Raw genomic sequence first — 21,836 nt, forward strand, 5'->3', positions numbered from 1 at the left:
CCAGTCACATGGCTCTAAAGGGCTATTGATACACCACTCTTAACATGTTCTTCTTTTCTAGAAGTTAGAGCACTAAGACATGACCGCTGCTTTCAAAAAAACTCACAAGCTGAGAGCAAAAATGTAAACAGGTAGTTACCATATAATGGGCAAGGTGTTAGGGCTACTCCAAGGAATCCCCGTTTTTGAGGGAACTAGCCATGAAAAAGGTCCACAACGAACTGTTTTAGGTCCTGGGCAATGAGGTCAACAGCTATGATTTACTGAGTACTTTCCATAACTCCAGACACTGGGACAGGTGCACTGGCTCATTTAATCCTCACAATGTCTGGCAGGTGGCTACACAGAATAAGAGGTAAAAGTGATCTATCCAAGCTACACAATTAGTGAGTAGTAGGACCAAGATTTGTCCAAGACTGAAGACACATTGGCCTGCTTCCCAGAATTCCCGGCTCTCCAAACTAGCTTGTGTCTATTAAATTCAGTGCTCACTGAAGTCTTTAGCATTGAGCCTCCCAAGTTCCTAGCCTTCCAGACCGTAGCATTAACTTCTTCTGGTGCCCCATCACATAGCACTGGCTCTAGCCTAGAAGCTTGTGGTATAGTGCAGATTTCCCAAAGGCCTGGGTGTCTCCCAAGGTGGGGAAGAAGTCTCCCCTAGTATACAGGAAGCTGGCAAAAGTAGTCCAAGGCTTTTCTTGAAGAGCTATTGTTTTAAATGGGGGTCTGGAGATCCTTCCTAGAGGGTATCAATGGATGACTTGTGGAGACAATCGGCATCAGAGCAAGGGGAGGCCCCTGGGGTCTGGCTCGGTCTTTTCAAGGTCAGTTGGGGAAGACTGAATGTGTCGTTGAACAGACAAATCTTACACCAAGCAGAACCCATGTGATTCTTTTTGTAACAAAAAAAAAAAATGAAATATGAAATAAAGTCAGTGAATTTAGGAAATAAACCAAAGACATTATGCTGACTCAGTAGAACTGACAGGATTTCCAGTGCAGGTGGATCAGTGAAGAGCAGGTGGTGCTTCTCTGCAAGGAAATAGTCTTTTCTTCACATTTCTTTCTCGAGTGTACTTCTTGGTAGAGAGGCAAAAAGAAAGGTTAGAACCCAGGGAACTTTCCCTCCCTGAGGGACACAATAAACCTAAGGCAGGAGTTAGCACCTGGCAAACTGGGTTCCTGATCCCCCAGTGACTGTCACCTAACAACCCATCCCAAAACTCAATGGCATGGATTCTGTAGGTCAGGGATTTCGACAGGGCACAGCAGAGATGGAGCTATGGTTTTAAATGGGGGTCTGGAGATCCTTCCTAGGGAATGTCAGTGTTTGACTTACAGAGGTGATCAGCATCAGAGCAAGGGAAGCCCCTCAGGCCCAGCTCTGTCCTGTCAAGGTTAGCTGGGGAAGGCTGAGTGTGTCACTAAGCAGACAAATCTTACACCAAGCAGAACCTGTATGTTTCTTTTTCTAACAACTAAATGTGTCTGCTCCATGCTATCGAGGCCACAGTTAGGAACTCAAATGGCTGAGGCTGACTTGGTGCCTTAGGACTGAAGTCACTGTATCTTCACTCCCAGGATAGAAGTCTGGGCTGGGATGGCTTAAAGGCTTGGCCAACTGGACCTATCACCAGGAGCATCTGGACGTGGCCTCTCCATGTAGCCTGGGCTTCCTCAGAGCATGGATTTCTTACATGGCAGCTGAGGGCTCCAGAAGCAAGCGTCCTAGGGACAAGGCAGAAGCCGCACTGCCTTTTACCACCTAGGCTTTAAGGGCACATGGTCTCACTTCTGCCACTCTACTGGTTGAAGCAGTCATAAGCCTACCCAGATCCTATAAGAAAGGGACAAAGGTTCACTTTCAATGGAAGAATAGTCAAAAAAATGTACAACCATCTTTTAAGATTTTATTTATTTATTTATAGAGAGAGGAAGGAGAAAGAGGAAGAGAAACATCAATGTGTGGTTGCCTCTCGCACACCCCCTGCTGGGGATGTGGCCCACAACTCAGGCATATGCCCTGACTGGGAATTGAACCAGGGACCCTTTTTGGCTTGCAGGCTAGCACTCAATCCACTGAGCCACAGCAGCCAGGGCCTACAACCATCTTCTAAAACCACCGCCCTTGAGACTGTCTGTAAACCCTGTTCTCATCACCATTCAACACAAGGCTGTCACCAATGCCATTTCCCAGCTGCAAGTCTGCAGAGAAAAAGCAAGCAGTTCCTCAGGAAGACACCAGGGACATTTGGGCCAGCCCCAAGAAAGTTCCCCAAAATGGGGAGAAGAGCCTAAGAAAGTGCCTAACACTGACTTTGCTGGATATCAATAATATCTTATTGAGGTCATATGTTCAAAAAATACTTCCTAAGCACCTGCTTGGCTATGTTCCAAGAGAGTAGTGGGCAACTAGGACAGCAACTCCAAGGACATGAGGTGCTTATAGCTCACAACCCACTCAGAAGAGGTGAGGTGTAAGAAGCTCTAGTACCACACAAGAGTTATAGCATCCAGGGTCACCCAGAACAGGAATCTCTACACGATGAATTCCTCTATGCCTCCCAGGAACTTCCGGGGTTTTCTCTGCTAATAACTGCATGTACCACAGTCCCTGCTAAAAAGAGCTTCCTTAGGACAATTCTTCCATCAGACTGGCCATTCCTGGGACTTTACCATATCCAAAAAAAACTCAGAGGAACTAGAGAAACAAAAAGCAAAAAACAAATGAACTAAATCAATAACCAAAAAAGTGATATAAAGAGGCAGTCAAGGAATGCAGAGACATGAGAACGGTAGGAGAATGGGGCAAAATCTTGCCTGGTCAGGGACCTACAGGGGCAGACGGTGTGGGTGTGATGGACAGGTAGGAGAAAAAGACACAGAGTAATGAGTAGGAGAAAGAGATGACCAATCATCCTCACCCCTCAAAACACCCTGTGACCAAAAGGCATGCGCCCCCTCACATGAGACTTTTATCAGATGGTGCCCTGAGGGCTGGCCCACTTCCCTGCCCCGTCCCTGGGAGTGAGGCTGGTCTTCCCTTGGGAATAAGACATGAGGTTTGCTGGGTGAGTGAACGGTTCCTCTCTTGGTCCAGGGGGGCACCTTCCCTTTCAATGCCCTCTCTGAGGCCAGAGTGATGCTGCATGGAGGGCCTTCCTCTCCAGGGTCACCCAGGGTCACACTGTCCACTTCAAGCACCTAAAAGCAGAGGAAACCCAGGGATGAGGAGAGGGACCAGGAGGCTGTGGGGCACAGGAGGAAGAGGGTGTGGACCTGGGGGACATTCCCAGCTAACCTGGTCTCCTGGTGAGTGCCCAGACAGCGCACGGTGCAGTACCGAGCACCACAGCTGACGCAGGTGTACGGGGAGGGGAAGCCGCATACAGCGCAGAAAGGGCGCTGGGGCCGGGACGGGGGTCCTGCGCAAGCCGTCAGGTAGTTGGGGCCCTCAGCCACACTCAGGTTCTGCAGACACAAGGGGGCGGGCTCCACAACTTCTCTGCCCACCTGCACAGCAAACACTCGCCGGGGACAAGCGTCTCTGTGGGCGCAGCCCTTCCCTGTGGGTTCCTCCCTGCCAGCTCCTTTCTCACCTGCTCCTCCAGCAAGGCCTGGAAATTTTTTCGGAAACGGAGTTTAAAATGATCACCTCGAGTTTTCTTTTTTTTCTTTCCTAGAGGTCAAGAGCAATGAGTTACTTGGCACCTTCCAAGAAAGACACCATCTTTCTCCGCCCCGTCATTCTCCATGCCCTCATGTCCATTCCCTGCCCACATGCCCGCCTGGGCTCTAGGCAGGTCTCTGTCTACTATCCTCTTCCCTTCCCCCAATGTCTCCAATCCCAGCCTTCCTTCATCTCCACACTCCCTAAATCTAAGACTTTATATCAGAGCTGGAAGGGATTTTAGAGCTCATCTGCTCCATCTTCTTTATTCTATATAAACAACAGGAAACTGAGACACAGAATGGGGACAGCAACTAGCTCAAAGTCACGGGAGCCAGTCCGTTCCTGGGAGAGCCAGAGAAGCTCCTGGGTCATCCTTCCCCCAACCTGATGTCCTTCCACAGCCCTAACCTAGGCAGACTCTTTCCCCTGCCTTCAGTCTTGTCTCCCCAGCCCCACCCGCCTCACCGGTGTCTGCATCGTCATCAAACTGAGGTAGTCTCTTGCCAAGCTGGGGAAGTCCTGCATGGGGATCATCCTGGAAGTTGTCATTCTCCAAGGCTTCAAGTTGCCTGTTGATGCGGCGCTGCCGCGCAGCCCGGTCCAACACCCGCCGCTGTCCAGGGTCCTGGGAGCGAACTAGACAGGGCAGGGTCAGAAGAGTTATGGGGGGCATAGAGAAGCTAGGGTGACCCTGGCTCTGGACATATGTGGATGATGTCCATGCGGTGCGGGGCCACAGTTCTCTGATCCCATCCTAATCACCAAGCCCTTGGTCCCTGTATCGCCTACCAATACAGTAGTTGCCCCTTATCTGCAGTTTTATTTACCCAAATTGCAGTTTCCTGCAGTCAACCGTGATCTGAAACATTATAGGGATACTGAAATAAACAACTCATAAGTTTTAAATTGTGCACTGTTCTGAGTAGATGTGGGTATAAGAAGCTCTAGTACCACACAGGAGTTACGGCATCCAGGGCCATTCAGAACAGGAGCCTGTGATGAAATCTCATGCCAACCCACTCCAACTTACCTGGAATGTGAATCAACCCGTTGTCCGAGTATCCAGGCTGTGTATACTACCTGTCTGTTAACCACTAAGTAACCATCTCGGTTAATGTGATCAACTGTCATGGTATCACAGTTCTTGTGTTCAAGTAACCTTTATTTTACTTAACAATGAACTCAAAACACAAGAGTAATCGTGCCAAAGATATGCCAAAGAGAAGCTGTAAAACATATGTATGTATAGGAAAAAACATAGTATGTACAGGGTTCAGTACTAGCTGCAATTTCAAGCTCCACTGGGAATCTTGGAACTTTTCCCATGTGGATAAAAGGGGACTGTATATCAGCCCATCTGGTTTGCTTCCTTCCCAGCTAACTAAGACTGCTATTTCAGTCACCCATGCCTGTTTTCTACCCCCTTGGCCTCAGTCTTCCCTCCCAATCCAAGACCTAACCAATGAAATGCCTCCTGGAGACCTCTCACTGCTGGTTCAAATCACAGAACCATGCTGATGAGACCACTGTATGCTCAAGGCTTCCAGGTTCCACTAGGACCTTAATGCACTTGGCCTTCATGTTCAGCTATCTTGTTTCCTACCTCAAAGGAAACGGGCTACTGACACAAAGAGACACTTATCTTTTAGCCCACCCTCAATTATAATTGCATGGACACCTAACCTGCACACACCAAATCCCACTGCTAACCCCAATCTTTGATCTTCAGCTTGGTCCTCCCCTCCTTCTTGTATCTTCAATCTCTCCTTCTCAACTGACACTTTCCCTTCAATGGAAATGGAGAGGGCTACTAAGCTCTCTCTGTCTGCCCAACTTCATATCTATTCTTCTTTGACAGAGCGGTCCCTATGATGTTTCACTTCCTCATCTCCTGTCCATCTCTCAACCTGCAGTAACTGGCTGGTTTTTGATAGTAACCGCTCACACTCAGAACGCTGGTGACCTCCTTGAGCCAAGCCCAGGGTGCATTTTACTTGAATTCTCAACACTCTGAGACTGTGTTGACCATCTCACTCAGGTTGAAAGAGTCCCTTCGTCTGCTTCTTTGACATGGCTCTAGGTGTTCCTTCCCCATCTCTGGCTATGGCTGTTTCTAACCTTGCCTTCTCTCTCTCCCTCTAAGGGGATGGCTATCCCTGTTCTCTTTCTCAGTCTATAAACCCTTCCTGATATTTCTAATCCAAACACAGGGCTCTCTCCTCCACAAGCAAATGAGTCTAAAAGTGATTCTCTCCATCCAGAACTTTTTCTTGAGCTCCAAAACTGACTATTCAACTGGCTGCAGGAAATCACCTGCTGATCCCATGGATGCTGCAACTCAAAATTAAAAGTCTTCCCAGCCAAGTCTGATTCCCCTCCTGTAGGCTTTCTTTAGAACCATCTACACAGATATTCAAACCAGAAACCTAGGACATATTTTAAACCTCTTTCTTCATTACCATATCAACTCTTCACTAGGTCCTAATAATTCTACACGTTATCTCTTTATTCATTAAACAAATATTTATTGAGTGCCTATACCCATAATAATAGCATCAGTTCCAGTTGCTAACACTTACTGGGCAGGTACTATATAGTAAGCCCTGCATAAATGGAATCCTTTAACCCTTCAACAACTCTATGGAACAGGTATCATTATCATCTCCAGGTTGATGAATTTTGCAGCTAGCATATGGCTGGGTCAGAATTCAACCCCGAACTGCCAAGCATCAAAAAACATACTCATGAGGACTTCCAGTCAAGATGGAGGCATAGGTAAACATGCCTCGCCTCCTCGCACAACCATCATCAAAATTACAACTAAAATATAGAATAATCGCCATGAACCACCAGAAATCAAGTTGAATGGAAGTCCGACAACTATGGAACTAAAGAAACCACATCCATCCAGACTGGTAGGAGACACGGATACATAGAGTGGGCTGGCCCACATCCACAGGCAGTGGATAAAAATTAGGGAGGGATATCTCAGGGATGAGGGGTTCCAGCCCCACACCAGGCCCCCCAGCCCAGGGTTCCAGTGCCAGGAAGAAAAGCCCCCATAACTTATGGCTGTAAAAATCAGTGGGTTTAATTCAGAAAAAAGGAACTACTCGAGTCCCAAGCAGTGCATCTTAAAGGGTCCGCATACAGACTTACTCAAACTCACCCCATCTGAGCACCACCACCAGGGTGGCAGCTTGGGGGGCACCAGTGGCATGCTGGAGTGTCTGGTGTCGGGGTGACAGCTGGAGATCAGCTTTCTCCCAGACAGAAGGGTGGGCAGAGCCGTTGTTCCTTTTCTCAGCCCTCCCCGTATGAAGCCACAGAGCTGGCAGGTAGGACCAAATCTGAGACTCCATCAACCTGGCTCACACACTTTGCTCTGTGCTGGGGAATCCCAGAGGCTCCTCACCCAAGCTGTTAACAGTGGCTTTCCACATGAATAGCTGGACTTGGCTCAGGCTTCACAACTTCCTAAATCCTCTCAAATAAGCAACAGCAAGCTTCAGTGAGCCCCCAACCCCCTTACCTTTGGCTAAGCAGTGCCAGGTCCAGCACTAACAGCAGCCAGTTTGGGATCACAGTTTTGCTTTGCCTGGACCTCCAAGCCCAGCACAAGTAGCAGCCATCCACAGATTGCTTTGTAGCTCATGCTGGGTGGAACTACATTATATTGCCTCCCTTCCAAATGCCAGGTTGTACCCTAGGCTCTTAGTATACAACCAAAGCCTACAGGCTAGCAGGGAATACAAATGATCAAACAAGAACGGTAAATCAGTTCCAGCCAAGACAGAGGCGTAGGTTTATACATCTTACCTCCTTGCAAAACCAAAAGAAAGACAACAGCAAATTTAAAAACAAAAAATAACCAGACCTGCTAGAAAACTGAACTATATGGAAGTCCAACAACCAAGGAGTTAAAGAAAAAACATTCATCCAGACTGGTAAGAGGGGTGAAGAGGATGTGCAGCAAGGTGGGGCCAGAGGACCGGGTGGGCAAGACGGCAGCTGGCGGTCCCGCAGTTGTGTGCAGATAAACCGGGAGGAACAGCTGGGGAGGGAGACAGACTAAGTGATCCAGGGTTCCAGTGTGGGAAAAGCAAGCCTCAAAACCTCTGGACATAAAAACCTGTGGGGGATGTGGCAGCGGGAAAAACTCCCAGCCTCACAGGAGGATCCATTGGAGACATGCACAGGGTCCTAGAAAGTATACAAACCAACCCACCCATGGATCAGCACTAGAAGGGCCCAATTTGCTTGTGGGTAGAAGGGGAACTGAGAGTCCAGCAAGCAGCATTGTTCCCTCTGACCCCTCCCCTACATACAGCGTCACAGTGACCTGGGTTGCCCAGCCCTGGCAAATTCCTAAGGCTCCGCCCCTTCCAATGTAACAGGTGCGCTGAAACAAAGAAACATGGCCCAGATAAAAGAACAGATCAAAGCTCCAAAAATAGAACTAGGGGATGAACAGATAGCCAACCTATCAGATGCAAAGTTCAAAACACTGGTAATCAGGATGCTCACAGAAATAGTTGAGTATGGTCGCAAAATGGAGGAAAAAATGAAGGCTATGCAAAGTAAAATAAAGAAAATTATACAGGGAACCAACAATAAAGGTAAGGAAACTGGGACTCAAATCAACAATTTGGAGCAGAAGGAAGATAAACATTCGACCAGAACAGAATGAAGAAACAAGAATTCAAAAAAATGAGGAGAGGCTTAGGAACCTCTGGGACAACTTTAAACATTCTGACATCTGAATCATAGGGGTGCCAGAAGGAGAAGAGGAAGAGCAAGAAATTGAAAACTTATTTGAAAAAATAAGAACTTCCCCAATCTGGTGAAGGAAATTGACTTCCAGGAACTCTAGGAAGCTCAGAGTCCCAAGGAAGTACACACCAAGGCATATCATAATTATATTATCCAAGATTAAAGATAAGGAGAGAATCTTAAAAGCAGCAAGAGAAAAGGAGACAGTTACCTACAAAGGAGTTCCCATAAAACTAGCAGCTGATTTCTCAAAAGAAACCTTGCAGGCAGGAAGGGGCCGGCAAGAGGTTTTCAAAGTCTTGAAAGACAAGGACTTACATCCAAGATTACTCTATTCAACAAAGCTATCACTTAGAATGGAAGGACAGATAAAGTACTTCCCAGATAAGATCAAGTTAAAGGAGTTTAACATCACTGAGCCCTTATCATATAAAATGTTAAAGGGCCTTATCTATGAAAAAGAAATATATCAAGAACTATGAACAGTAAAATGACAACAAACACACAAAGATCAACAACTGAACCTAATAAAAACAAAAACAAAAACATACTAAGCCAACAATTGGAACAGGAAGAGAATCATAGAAATGGAGATCAGAGTGGAGGGGGAGGAGGGTGAATGGGGGAAAAGGTACAGGGAATAAGAAGCATAAATAGTAGGTACAAAATAGACAGGGGGAGGATGAGAATAGTATAGGAAATGGAGAAGCCAAGGACTTACATGTATGACCCAAAGACATGAACTAAGTGGAGGAGAGAAGCAGGGATGCTGGTGGGAGGGAGGATGAAGGGTGGAGGGGAATAAAGGGGAGAAAAAGAATGGGACAACTGTATTAGCATAATCAATAAAATATATATTTAAAAAATAAACTCCAAAAAGAAAAAAAGAATGGTAAATCATAATATATGTTAATATAGGGAAGTACATACTGCTACAGAGCATGACAGAAACATCTAGCTTGGCCTTGGGGTAATCAAAAAGACTTTCCAGAGGAAAGTCAGTCTAGGTTGAGGCTGGACTAATTAAAGTTAACCTGGTTGGAGGTAAGGGGAGAGTGTCTCAGACTTTGGTACCAGAATGAGAGGAGGACTGGATGGGAGACTGCAGTGCCTTCAATGAATTAAAAGAAGTTCTGTATGGCTGGTATATAAAGTATGTGTGTATGGGGGGTGGGGTATGAAGTCAGGCAGACCATTAAAATTTATTTCTTTTAAGTGTCTATAGGAATTTAGATTTGGGGATTTTACGGTGAGGGTGGTAGAAATCCAGTGACAGGATTTAAGAAATGAGTGACGTGACTGAGATTATTACAAGTCCATCTGGAGGTGTTCCAACCCTCATCTTTTTTTAATTTGGACTATTCAATAGCTTCCTAACTGGACTTCCAGCCTCTAGACCTGTGCTATATAATAGAGTAACCACTATCCACCTGTGCTTATTTAAATCTAGATGTAGACTGCTGGTCAAGATGGAGGTATAGGTAAATACGCCTCGCCTCCTTGAACAACTATAGCAAAAAATACTACTTGACTACAAAACAAATATCACCCAGAATTGTCAGAAAATCTAGCTGCGTGGAAGTCTGACAACCAAGGATTTAAAGAAGCCACATTCATCCAGATGGGTAGGAGGGGCGGAGGTAGGGAGACAGCAGAGAGACGCAGAGAGACATGGAAAGGTGGAAAGGCATGGAGAGAAGTGGAGACAGGAATTGGTGGTCCCACATCCATGTGTGGTGGATAAATATCAGGAGGCGTACCTTGGGAGTGAGGGATCCCAGCCCCAGACCGGATCACCCAACTAGGGTTTCAGTGCTAGGAAATAAGTCTCCGTAACTCCTGGCTGTAAAAACCAGTTGGGCTTAGGGCGCCAAAAGAAAGTGTGGGATTCTCAAGAGACTCCTCATAAAGGGCTTGTAACGGACCCACCCTCTCAGACCCACTCAGACCCACTCAGTCTGAGAGGGACTCAGTCTGAGTAGGAACCACTCAGTCTGAGAGGGACCCACTCAGACCCACCCTCTCTGGGATTCAGCACCAGGGCAACAGCTGGAAGGGCACCAGTGGCATATGGGGAGGGAGTGAAGTGACTGGCAACAGGGCAAGAGGAGACAGCTTCCTCCTGGGCAAAATGCAAGAGGCCAGGCAGCGGCATGGTCCCCTTTCCGAGCCCTCCTCCACACAGAGCCACAGAGCAATGACATGGGTTGCTCTGCCCCATTCAACTTAACAAGTGCACTTTTCTACAATACGTCACACTACTAAGACACGGAGTCAAAGCAGGTCTATGTAATACACAGAAACAAACACAGGGAGGCTGCCAAAATGCGACCAAGAAATACGGCCCAAGTGAAAGAACAGAACAAAACTCCAGAAAAAGAACTAAATGAAATGGAGATAAGCAACCTATCAGATGCAGAATTCAAAACATTGATTATCAGGATGCTCCAGGAACTCACTGAGTACCTCAACAGCATAAAAAAGACCTAAGCAAAAATGAAGGTTGCATTTAATGAGATAAAGAAGAATCTACAGGGAATCACCAATGGAGCGGATGAAGCAGAGAATCAAATTAACGATTTGGAACACAAGGAAAATGCATTCAATTAGGACAGTAGGAAGAAGAGAGAATTCAAAAAAAATGAGGACAGACTTTGGAACCTCTGGGACATCTTTAAACATACCAGCAATCTGAATCATAGGGGTGCCAGAAGGAGAAGAGGGAGAGCAAGAAACTGGAAACTTATTTGAAAAAACAATGAAAGAAAACTGCTCTAATTTTGGTGAAGGAAGTAGACATGCAAGTCCAGGATGCACAGAGTCCCAAAGAAAACGGACGCAAACGGGCCCACACCAAGGTACATCATAACTAAAATGCCAAAGGTTAAAGATAAAGAGAGAACATGAAAAGCAGCAAGGGAAAGGCAAAAGAGAGTTACCTACAAAGAAGATCCCACAGACTGTCAGCTGATTCCACAAAAGAAACCTTGCAGGCAAGAAGGGACTGGCAAAAAGTATTCAAAGTGACGAAAAGCAAGGACCTACAACCTAGATTATTGTATCCAGCAGTCTTTAGTATCGAAGGGCAGATAGAGCACTTCCCAGACATGGTAAAACTAAAAGAGTTTATCATCACAAAGCCATTATTATGTGAAATGCTAACGGGAATTATATAAGAAAAAAAGGAGATCAAAATGATGAACATTAAAATGGCAATAAATTCACAACTATCCATAACTGAATCCAAATAACAAACTAAGCAAACAAGCTTAGAAATGGAGATCATTTGGAGGATTGTCAGTTGGGAGGAGGAAGCAGGAGAAGGGGGAGTGCAGGGATTAAGAACCACAAAATGGTAGATATAAAATAGACAGGCAGATGTTAAGAACAGTATAGGTAATGGAATAGCCAAAGAACTTATATGCATGACCCATAGACATGAACTAAGGGGGGGAGGGATTGCTGGAGGGAATCGGGGTACCAGGTGCAGGGGGGCAAAGGGCGAAAAACTGGGACAACTGTAATAGCATAATCAATAGATTTTAAAAAATAAATTTAGATGTAGATTAAGATGAAATAAAATTTAAAATTCAGTTCCACGATTGCACCAGCCACATTTCAAGGGCTCAATAGCCACATGTAGCTAATGGCTGCCATGATGAGCAGTGCGGATTAAGAACATTCTCGTCATCCCGTAAGTACTACTAGACAGTGCAGCTGTAGTCCCTCTAATCCATCCTCTTCACTGAAGCTAGAAATGACTTTCTAAAAGATAAATTTGTTTCGGTCACTCCCCTGGCTTAAAAGCCCTTGATGGGTCTCTACCGCTCTCAGAATTCAAATTTTTCGGCAGTGCATTTAATGCTTTTCAAGTGTGTCTTCCCCTAGTCCTCCAGCCTCTCTTACTATTATTCTTCCGCAAGCCTCGAACTGTGAACTGGGCTTCCTAAATGCCTCGCTTTTTCTTGCTTTCTTGTCTTTGAAAGTGCAGTTTCCGCAGCTTAGAATGAGTCCCTGCGCACTTACATCCAGAGAAACCTAACTCGACTTTAAAGACTCAAGCGTTATCTTCCCTTCCAAGCCTTCACGGCCCCCTCCTTTCCAGGCGCTGTGCATCCCTCTGCCATGGCGCGTATGAAATGCCATAGTAGGTCTGCATGTCTGCCCGCCCCCCGGCCCCCGCAACAGCCATTTCCAGGAAGATAAAGATCTTTTTCCTTTCTCCATCTCCAGCGCCGGCTTTGAGCAGGCATCAATAAAACGTAAATGAATGGTTTGGGAGCTGCCCGGATGGTAGGACCCGAGGGCCGGGGAAGGAATTTGAGACTAATAACTGGGTGAGGATATCTTAGGCTAGGTTCGGATTTGAGAGGAAGCAGGGAGCCAACCCCAGAGGTGCTCACATACCCGAAGCTTTCTTCTCCACCATTTCCACAATACAGCTGACGGAAGAGCCTACTGCGCACGCTTGCTAAACCGTCCGTTTAGGTAACGATTCCGTAACTTCCGGCGGCGTGTGCTTTGGCACGCGCGCGCGCACGGTAATTCCAATGCTTAGATTAATTACGTGCGTTCCCTTGGAGACGAGCAAGCTTTCTGCCATATTTTATAGGGGCAAAAGCACTTCCGGCTTCAGTGTAGTTTTGTATTTTGGGGGAGCCCTGAAATGGATCATTTTAAAGATGTGCCAGCCGTCTTTCGGGAAACATCCTGTTCCTTTAGTCCTTTGATGCCATTATCACAAAGGCAACCCCTGGAGCTTCTCCCCAGGCAGTAAGGATGACTGAAGGGACTCCCAAAGACTGTGGGAAAGTTTGAGTGGGCAATCCGAGAGGTCACTGATGACGCTCTGCAGATATTTCAACCCCTAGATCCCCTGGAGCTTCACACTCCTCGGCTTTCTCCCTCCCTTCCGCTCGCTCCCCGACTCGTCCCCGCTCTGCGCGCCCTCACAGCCTCGCTCTCCAGCCTTCTGCCCCGCCGCCGCCGCCGCCGCCGCCGCCGGGGCAGGGCTGTGGCGGAGACCCGCCTCCGCGTCTCGCGGGCCCTGCAAGTAGTCACTTCCCTTCTCGGGGTTTCAGTTTCCTCAAGTGTTTGGTTAGCGGTGGGGTGGGCTGTCTCTGACCAAAGTCCTCAGCTTGGGTTCACTCGCTCGAGCCCCCGCCCCTCTTTCGCCTCGCGGCCCAGAGGCCCTTCCGCCCGCTCCGCGCACTCCGCGCGCCCGCGTCCAGAGACAATCCTCGCCTTGTCTGGGGAGCCAGCATCTAGAGTTTCTGTAGCCTCTGGCTACGTCTTTTTTTCCAGGGCGGAGCCCCGGCCCTGCTCTTCCTCAGCCCCGGTCGCCTTTCTAGAGTCGCCCCGCTCTGCAGTTGGGACCGAGGAACGCAGCCGGAGCCCGGTGCCGGCCTGTGTGCCGTCTGGGCCAGCTCCACGCGATGGCCGCCTGGGGCCCGGGACTCCTGCTCCTGCTGCTGCTGCTGCTACTGCTGTTCCTGCTGCTGCCGCCGCCTCCTGCGGCCGCGGCGGCGGCCTCGGCTTCCGACCGTGCCCGGAGCGGCCACCCTGTCAACCCAGGTGAAAAACCCAGAGAGCCCCGTGAGCTCCGGGCTGAAATGTCTGCCGGCTGGGGCTCGGGGAAAGTTGGGGGTGGAGGGGAGTCGGTTTCTCCCCGGCCCAGCGTGCTTCTTGGGACGGAACCACTCGCTCCCGACTCTGAGCTAAGGTTTCCATCCTCCCTGTGCTAACTGACCCCGAAATCCTGGGTGTCACTCCCATAGCTCCCACTGGGGTCGTAGTTTTTCGGGGGGAAGATTTTAAGAGGGAATGGGGAAAAAAGAAGGAATACTAGCAGAGTCTGAGGGAGGTGAGTGGAGCACGTGAGGCAGTGAACTGCATGAGTAGGTCCCGACTGCCAATTCCCGACTGGTGACAGAGAAGTTGCTGGTGATCACCGTGGCCACAGCCGAGACAGAGGGATACCAGCGTTTCCTGCAATCAGCGGAGTTCTTCAACTACACAGTGCGGGTGAGGAGAGGAATGCCCTCCTGGGCGCTACGAGGTAGGGGTGGGTGGCTTCCAGCTGGAGGAGTGGGCTAGGGGCTGGATGCCTGGGGCCCCACGGTGAGCCTGGCCAGCTGAATCCTTCCCTGGCATGACGGATCTCGCCCACAGACTCTGGGCCTGGGAGAGGAGTGGCGAGGGGGTGATGTGGCCCGAACCGTTGGTGGAGGACAGAAAGTCAGGTGGCTAAAGAAGGAAATGGAGAAATATGCAGACCAGGAGGATATGGTCATCATGTTTGTGGACAGGTAAAGGAGCCGGGGATGGGGAGAAATGGGTGGGGCAAACAAGAAGGAGGTGAGGATACTGAGATTCGTAGTGGCTGTCTGTTCATCCTGCCCTTCCTTGCCAGCTATGATGTGATTTTGGCTGGCAGCCCCTCAGAGCTGCTGAAGAAGTTCGTTCAGAGTGGCAGCCGCCTGCTGTTCTCTGCCGAGAGCTTCTGCTGGCCTGAGTGGGGGCTGGCAGAGCAGTACCCTGAGGTGGGCACAGGGAAGCGCTTCCTCAACTCTGGTGGTGAGTGGCAGAGTGCCCGAAGCAGAGGGACTGCGAGTGTGGGGTTTGGAGTGTTCCAGGTGCCTTAGGAGCCAGAGAGGGAGTGAGGACAGGTTCATGGCACCAAGGGCGTCTTGGAGTCAGCACTTCCCCTCCCCCCACAGGATTCATTGGCTTTGCCCCCACCATCCACCAAATTGTCCGCCAGTGGAAGTACAAGGATGATGATGATGATCAGCTATTCTACACTCGACTCTACCTAGACCCCGGACTGAGGGTAGGGAGGGACAGAAGAGGGGCAACACTTGCAGCCCTATGGGGTGGCAGACCTCAAGCTGAATGGGAGAGAGGGATAAAGGGGTTTGGGGGAAGATGTAAAGAGAAAGAAGTGAGAAATGATGTCCTACCCCTTCTTGAATTAACTGCCCCATTTTATCTCATCCAGGAGAAACTCAGCCTTAATCTGGATCATAAATCTCGGATCTTTCAGAACCTCAATGGGGCTTTAGGTGAGGAGAAAGGCGGTCAGAAGGGGAGATAAGAGAGGCTGCTGGGGTCCTGAATTAGGGAGGGGCTCCTGGTGGAGGGGCTCCTCGGGTGATCTTCAACTCACCTTTACATTAACTTTAACATCTGAATGGCTGAGAGATAAAGTTGCATGGTGCTAACAGTAGTAAAAGCAGTGGCCGTCATACCTAACATCTGTGGGACATACCATGTGTCAAGGCCCTGGGCCAAAGGCTTTATGTCTGTCATTTCATTAACACAACAATCCTACAAAGGGGAGCTGGGGTCTGTGGTTCTCTACCTCTTACAGATGAGGAAACTGCCTCTCTGAGGGGCAGGTGACTTGCCCAGGTCACACCAGTAGTAAGTGGAGGAGCTCCCCAGGGAGGTATCAGAGAAGCTGGATTCCCCCATATTTAGAAGCACCTGCTGCTCAGCAGCTTCCAGAGAAAGGGAGTCTAAATCCTGATCTTTCTTCCCCAGATGAGGTGGTTTTAAAGTTTGATCGGAATCGTGTGCGTATACGGAATGTGGCCTATGACACGCTTCCTGTTGTGGTGCATGGAAACGGTCCCACTAAGGTGCCCCCATGACTAACACCCTCAGCCCCGGCCTCTGCCCTAGTCGACCTGGCTCCAATCCTTGTCCCATACCTGGTCCCAGCCCCTTATCCCTGTGCCAGGCTTGGCTCTGCAACCTCTGTCTCTGCCCCAGACCTAGTCCCAGCCCCTATGTACCTCCAACCCTTCTGAGCAGTTGGTCCTCCCCAACCCCAGCAGCAGAGGTGCCAGGAGAGGTTCTAAGTGCCCACTGCTCCCCCTACTTCCTTGTTCCTGTCTATCTACCTGACCTAACTCATGTCTGGTCCTGGACTCCTCTGCCTCAGCCTCTCTTTCTGTCTCTCCCAACAGCTCCAGCTGAATTACCTGGGAAACTATGTCCCCAATGGCTGGACTCCTGGGGGAGGCTGTGGGTTCTGTGACCGGGACCGGAGGACACTCCCGGGGGGGCAGGTGAGGAGGGGCAGGGCAGGAGAGCACACTGAAGCAGGGGATGCAGGGAGAGCATGCTGGACAGCAATGGGAGGGGGGCAGAGCTCCGGAACCCTCAGGTCTGGCTGGGTTGTAGAAGACAGACCAGGTGAGGGTTCTGGGCTTTCCTCTGAGCCCTGTCATGTATCTTCCAGCCTCCCCCCCGGGTGCTTCTGGCTGTGTTTGTAGAACAACCTACCCCATTCCTGCCCCGCTTCCTGCAACGGCTGATGCTCCTGGACTATCCCCCTGACAGGATCACCCTTTTCCTGCATAACAACGTAAGACACCCTGGCAGCCTCTCCATGTGGTCCCTCCCAAGGGACTTCCCTGATGGAGTTCCTGCTCCCTGCTCTCCAGATCGCTCCCTACACCCTGTTCACTCACCACCTTTCCTATTCAGCCCAGCCCTCTGGTGTCAACTTTTCTGCCCTCTCAGCACCCTCTCCCGGTACTTCCCATCTCCAGGAGGTATACCACGAGCCCCACATTGCAGACTCCTGGCCGCAGCTCCAGGACCACTTCTCAGCTGTGAAGCTGGTGGGGCCAGAGGAGGCCCTGACCCCAGGCGAGGCCAGGGACATGGCCATGTGAGTGAGACCTGGGCAAGGAGGCTGGTGGAGGGGACAGGGGTGGGAGGCGGTGAGGCTGCCACCCGCTGCACCACCCTTCCCTGTCCATCCACCATCCGGCTTTTCCATGGCCTCCACAGTGCTGCGCACCCTGCATGCCCCTCTCACAGACGAGACAACCTAGAAGTCCCAGGGAGGGGGAGTTCCACTCACTCTACAGTCCCTGTCTCCCCCCATCTGCTTCAATTTCAGTTCCTTTTTCTGTTGGTCTTTCCCCACCAGGGACAGCTGTCGGCAGGACCCTGAGTGTGAATTCTACTTCAGCCTGGACGCTGATGCCGTCATTACCAACCAGCAGGCTCTGCGCATTCTCATTGAGGAGAACAGGTTGCTTTTCTGGCTCAGCCAAAGGGCCCCCAAGTGGTCCCCCGGGAGCCCCCAGCTCCTTCCTTGGGCATGGGACTCTCCTCTGCGCAGTCCTCACCTCTGCCTGTTCATAGGAAGGTCATAGCACCCATGCTGTCCCGCCACGGGAAGCTGTGGTCCAACTTCTGGGGAGCCCTGAGCCCCGATGAGTACTACGCACGCTCCGAGGACTACGTGGAGTTGGTGCAGCGGAAGCGAGTGTGAGTCCTGCGAGGGCTACAGCCCCTCTCCTCCTCCCGCCTGGGCCTGAACAGATGCCCGCACCCTCTCCCAAGGCCTCAGCCTCAGGGATCTGGTGTGGCTGTGGGGTGGGAACTGACTGGAGTGGGACATGAGGGGGTTGTAACCAGCAGTGTCTGGCAGAGGAAGTGAAAGGGCCTCCTGGCTTACAGAGTGGGGTACCCTGAGGGGAGGGGCTCCAAGGCTGAACTGGGCAGAATTGTGGGGGCCACCCGCCTAGCTGACCCTAGTGTGGGTACCTCCAGGGGCGTGTGGAATGTGCCCTACATTTCCCAGGCATATGTCATCCGAGGGGAGACCCTAAGGACGGAGCTGCCCCAGAAGGAGGTGTTTTCAGGCAGCGACACCGACCCGGACATGGCCTTCTGTAAGAGCCTGCGGGAGAAGGTGAGCAGGGCAGTAGGACCCAATGCTGGGCTGCTGGGAGGCAGCCACCTTGTGCCTTCTTCTCACATCCTCTCCCCTCTCCAGGGCATCTTCCTCCACCTCAGCAATCAGCATGAATTTGGCCGACTCCTCGCCACTTCCCGTTATGACACAGACCACCTGCATCCTGACCTCTGGCAGATCTTTGACAACCCCCTCGTGAGTAGTGGGCCCCTTGGTCAAAAAATGTGAATGCCCTTCTCTACAGGGGGACGCATATGGGCATGCACGCCCTTGTAGGACCTGCTACTGCCCGGGGAGGGGCCGTCCAGGTGCTGGGGCTTCCTGGGTGGGACCAGAAGAAGTAAAAAAGACACATCAGGCTGTGCTCCCCTGCTTCCTCCCCAGGACTGGAAGGAGCAGTATATTCACGAGAACTACAGCCGGGCCCTTGAAGGGCAGGGACTCGTGGAACAGGTAAGCCCCACTCAGGATCCCTGATCGCTCTGATGGCTGTCACGCCCTTGGGTCCACTGCCTGGGTTAGTGGTTTCCGAACTGACTTTCCCCAGGTGGCTTAGGGTTTCCTGCTCGGGCAACATGAAGGCAAAGGCTGAGCAGATAACCCCACTCCAGCATTAGTCAGTGAGCCTCTCTTGTCTGTTGGTTTTATGAGTGTCACAGGCAAAGTGACATTTTTGTAAAGAAGTCTGAAAACCTCTGTCCCAGCATCTGGGGCCCAGGGCTCTCCTGCTATTTGTGCTGCGCTCCCAGTGCTGCTCCCTCTGTGTCTGGCCCGTCTCTCCTGGCCGAGCCCTTGCCATGGCCCGTCTCCAGTCGGATCCCCATTCTCCTAGCTCCTTCCATCTCCTGGCTTCCCTTTCTGCTCCCTGCTTTTCCTCTCCTTCATTGGCTGCCTGTTCCAGCCCTGAGTGTCACCCAGCCCGGTGTCCTTCCCCTGACTGTTCTCAGCCATGCCCAGATGTATACTGGTTCCCTCTGCTGTCAGACCAAATGTGTGATGAGCTGGTGGAGGAAATGGAGCACTATGGTCAGTGGTCAGGAGGCCGGCATGAGGTGAGAGGGGCGGGGGCAAGGGAGGAGGGAGGGCCCCGTCCAGGAGGGGTGAGGTGCTGGGTCCGATGGAGGGAAAATATTACCAGGAGAGCGGGGACAGAGAGGGGTCCCCAAGGGGGAAGGGGCCCATAAGGGTCACAACTGCATTCACTAAATCATTCAAGCAATCCTTACTGGGCAAGTCCTAGAGGCCAGCCACTGACCTAGGTTGTGCAGGCGCACTGATGAATTGTGCAGGCCAAACTGCCCTGTCACCTGTGGCTGTCATTAGCCCAGGTACTGTGGGAGCCAGAGGAGGGCCCTTGGCGCAGATGTGATGTGGGGGACCAAGGGGCTTCACAGAAGAGGTGACATCTTAGCTGAGACTTGAAGGGACAATAAGAGTGGGTCAAGCTAGGAAGTGGTTGAGGCTGCTCCAGATGAGGGAACACAGGCTTTAAGGCCTGGGAGCAAGAGGAGAGGGGAGGCTGGCAGTGCTGTCAGGGGCTCAGTGCCCACTGCCCACAGGACTCAAGACTGGCTGGAGGCTATGAGAACGTGCCCACTGTGGACATCCACATGAAGCAGGTGGGCTATGAGGACCAGTGGCTGCAGCTGCTGAGGACGTACGTGGGGCCTATGACTGAGAAGCTCTTCCCAGGCTACCACACCAAGGTGGGCCGCTGCTCCTGCCACCCTTGCCCCTTCAGCCTTCCCACACCTCAGTCCAAACTGGAAGTTTCCACGCAGCACCCTCTCAGCCGCTGTAGCCTTTGGGGCCCCATGGAAAGAGACACCACAGGAAGGCAGCCCTTGGAGGAGCTGGCCTGACCCCCGCAGCCCCTCCCACTCCCTGGACAGGGGCTGTCACCTCCTTAGAAGGTACTCTGGACCTGAGGGTCAGCCCTGCAGCCTCTTTTCTCTTGTCCCCTCAGACCCGGGCAGTGATGAACTTCGTGGTCCGCTACCGGCCAGATGAACAGCCCTCTCTACGGCCACATCATGACTCATCCACTTTTACTCTCAATGTTGCTCTTAACCACAAGGGCCTGGATTATGAGGTGAGCCCCTAGTGTCTTCCCATTTCAGGGCACCACCAGGCCTCTACACATGCACGCACTCTTCCCCTGGAACCCTGTGTGTGCCCTCTTAGAACCCTGCACGTAGCCCTCAGTCACCCTGCCTGCCCCGAGCCTGTCCTCTGCACATTTCCCAGTTACTTTGCTGGTATCCTCTCTTGGGTCTCTTCTAGGCTGGCAGCCTTCCCCTTCCTCCTGTGTCTCCCTGTCTGCTGACACCCCAAGCCCCCTGCATCCTCCCTCCCTTATCTTTTTGGTCTGCCTCTTATGTCCTTGTATCTGTCTGCCTCCAACCCCATGTCTTTTCACTCTCCCCTTCTGTCCCCTTCCCAGGGAGGTGGCTGCCGCTTCCTGCGCTATGACTGTGTGATCTCGGCCCCACGGAAGGGCTGGGGGCTCCTGCACCCTGGCCGTCTCACCCACTACCATGAGGGGCTGCCCACCACGAGGGGTACTCGCTACATCATGGTGTCTTTTGTCGACCCCTGACACTCAACCCTTCTGCCAAATGTCTCCTGCCATTGTGCCTTCTTGTGCCCCACTCCTCAGAGGGGGTCTGTCTGGCTCCTCGCTTACTGAGTGTACGTTCAGTGTGTCTGGGACTGAATGTCTCCCCCCACTGTCTCCCCACACACACAGCTCTCTCAGGAAGCTCCTGGAGCCCCCTCGAACCTTCCCTCAGCCCCCAAGGGTTCATGAGGAGAGAATTTCTCGGGGGGTTCCCCGTGTGATAACTTATTGTTTCTTAGCCTCACTCCCAATAAAGGAGGATTTGTAATTCTTGAGTCCATTTACTGTCTTTCATGGACCTGTTGACCTTGTACCCCTCTTGCTACCCAGAGCAGAGAGACTGGAGTTAATCCAAAGAAAAAGAACAGAGAAGAGGAAAAGGCAGAAGCAGAATGTATGGGAACCTGCAAGCTTCCCTGGGTCGCATTTCTCACTGCCTTTTACTGACTGAGCTGGGGAATTACCTTAGAAGGGCCAAACCAAAAAGACTTCTCTGTCAGGTTCAGTTGAAAGTCACGCCCCACCCAGCCCCCACACTCTTCTCCCTGATTCTCTCATCACGTGATGGCATCTTTACATTAAGGGTGGGGTAGCATATCCCTGAGCTGAGCTCCAGGGACAGTGCTCAGAGAAGGAAGGCTCCTTGGAGGCTTCCCTATGAGGGAAGGCAGGCAGGGGCCTCACCTGCCACTGCTGGGACCTGAGCTTGTAGTTGGGGCGTATCAGGAAAGGGAAAGCCCTGGTGGGTCATTCCAGGGAAGACTTCCTGGAAGAGGAATGTGGAGTAGCTTTGGAAAAGAGACCTCCTCACAACCTGTGCGCTAACAAAAGTTTATATTTTGATTTATTATTTTTAAAGATTTTATTTATTTTTAGAGAGAGGAAAAGGGAGGGAGAAAGAGAGGGAGAGAAACTTCAATGTGAGAAGGAAACACCCATCAGCTGCCTCTCACAGAAGCCTCAACCTGGGGCGACCTGGGACCCAACTCGCAACCCAGGCATGCACTCTGACCTGGGATTGCACCGGTTACCTTTTGCTTTGCTGAATG

The 21,836-nt window shown here is 50.9% G+C and overlaps 2 protein-coding genes across 3 annotated transcripts; one reads left to right on the forward strand and one right to left on the reverse strand.

Moving 5' to 3' along the window:
- Positions 1 to 1,900: 1,900 nt before the first annotated feature.
- ZNHIT1 (zinc finger HIT-type containing 1) lies at positions 1,901 to 12,917 on the reverse strand. Its single transcript, XM_054589771.1, has 5 exons — positions 12,854 to 12,917; positions 4,139 to 4,309; positions 3,600 to 3,679; positions 3,302 to 3,471; positions 1,901 to 3,204 (listed from the first exon to the last, which is right to left on the reverse strand). Exons 1-5 carry the CDS (start codon positions 12,873 to 12,875, stop codon positions 3,183 to 3,185), a joined length of 465 nt encoding a protein of 154 aa, XP_054445746.1. The 5' UTR covers positions 12,876 to 12,917; the 3' UTR covers positions 1,901 to 3,182.
- Positions 12,918 to 13,536: 619 nt separating this feature from the next.
- On the forward strand, positions 13,537 to 21,039 carry PLOD3 (procollagen-lysine,2-oxoglutarate 5-dioxygenase 3). 2 transcript variants are annotated; one of them, XM_054589773.1, is made up of 19 exons: positions 13,537 to 14,020; positions 14,379 to 14,470; positions 14,618 to 14,754; positions 14,859 to 15,022; positions 15,166 to 15,278; positions 15,447 to 15,510; positions 15,992 to 16,089; positions 16,420 to 16,521; positions 16,695 to 16,820; positions 17,008 to 17,129; positions 17,394 to 17,498; positions 17,612 to 17,737; positions 18,023 to 18,164; positions 18,249 to 18,362; positions 18,552 to 18,620; positions 19,115 to 19,219; positions 19,727 to 19,873; positions 20,134 to 20,259; positions 20,611 to 21,039. In XM_054589773.1, the coding sequence occupies exons 1-19, from the start codon at positions 13,882 to 13,884 to the stop codon at positions 20,764 to 20,766; spliced, it is 2,247 nt and encodes a 748-aa protein (XP_054445748.1). In that variant the 5' UTR covers positions 13,537 to 13,881; the 3' UTR covers positions 20,767 to 21,039. The 2 variants fall into 2 exon arrangements, with proteins under 2 accessions (XP_054445748.1, XP_054445747.1); XM_054589772.1 differs by having other exon boundaries at positions 18,023 to 18,362.
- Positions 21,040 to 21,836: the final 797 nt, after the last annotated feature.

Source organism: Pteronotus mesoamericanus, unplaced genomic scaffold (genome assembly GCF_021234165.1).
Source record: "Pteronotus mesoamericanus isolate MK-2021 breed Mesoamerican mustached bat unplaced genomic scaffold, CSHL_Meso_final scaffold_167, whole genome shotgun sequence".
NCBI classification, from domain to species: Eukaryota; Metazoa; Chordata; class Mammalia; order Chiroptera; family Mormoopidae; genus Pteronotus; species Pteronotus mesoamericanus.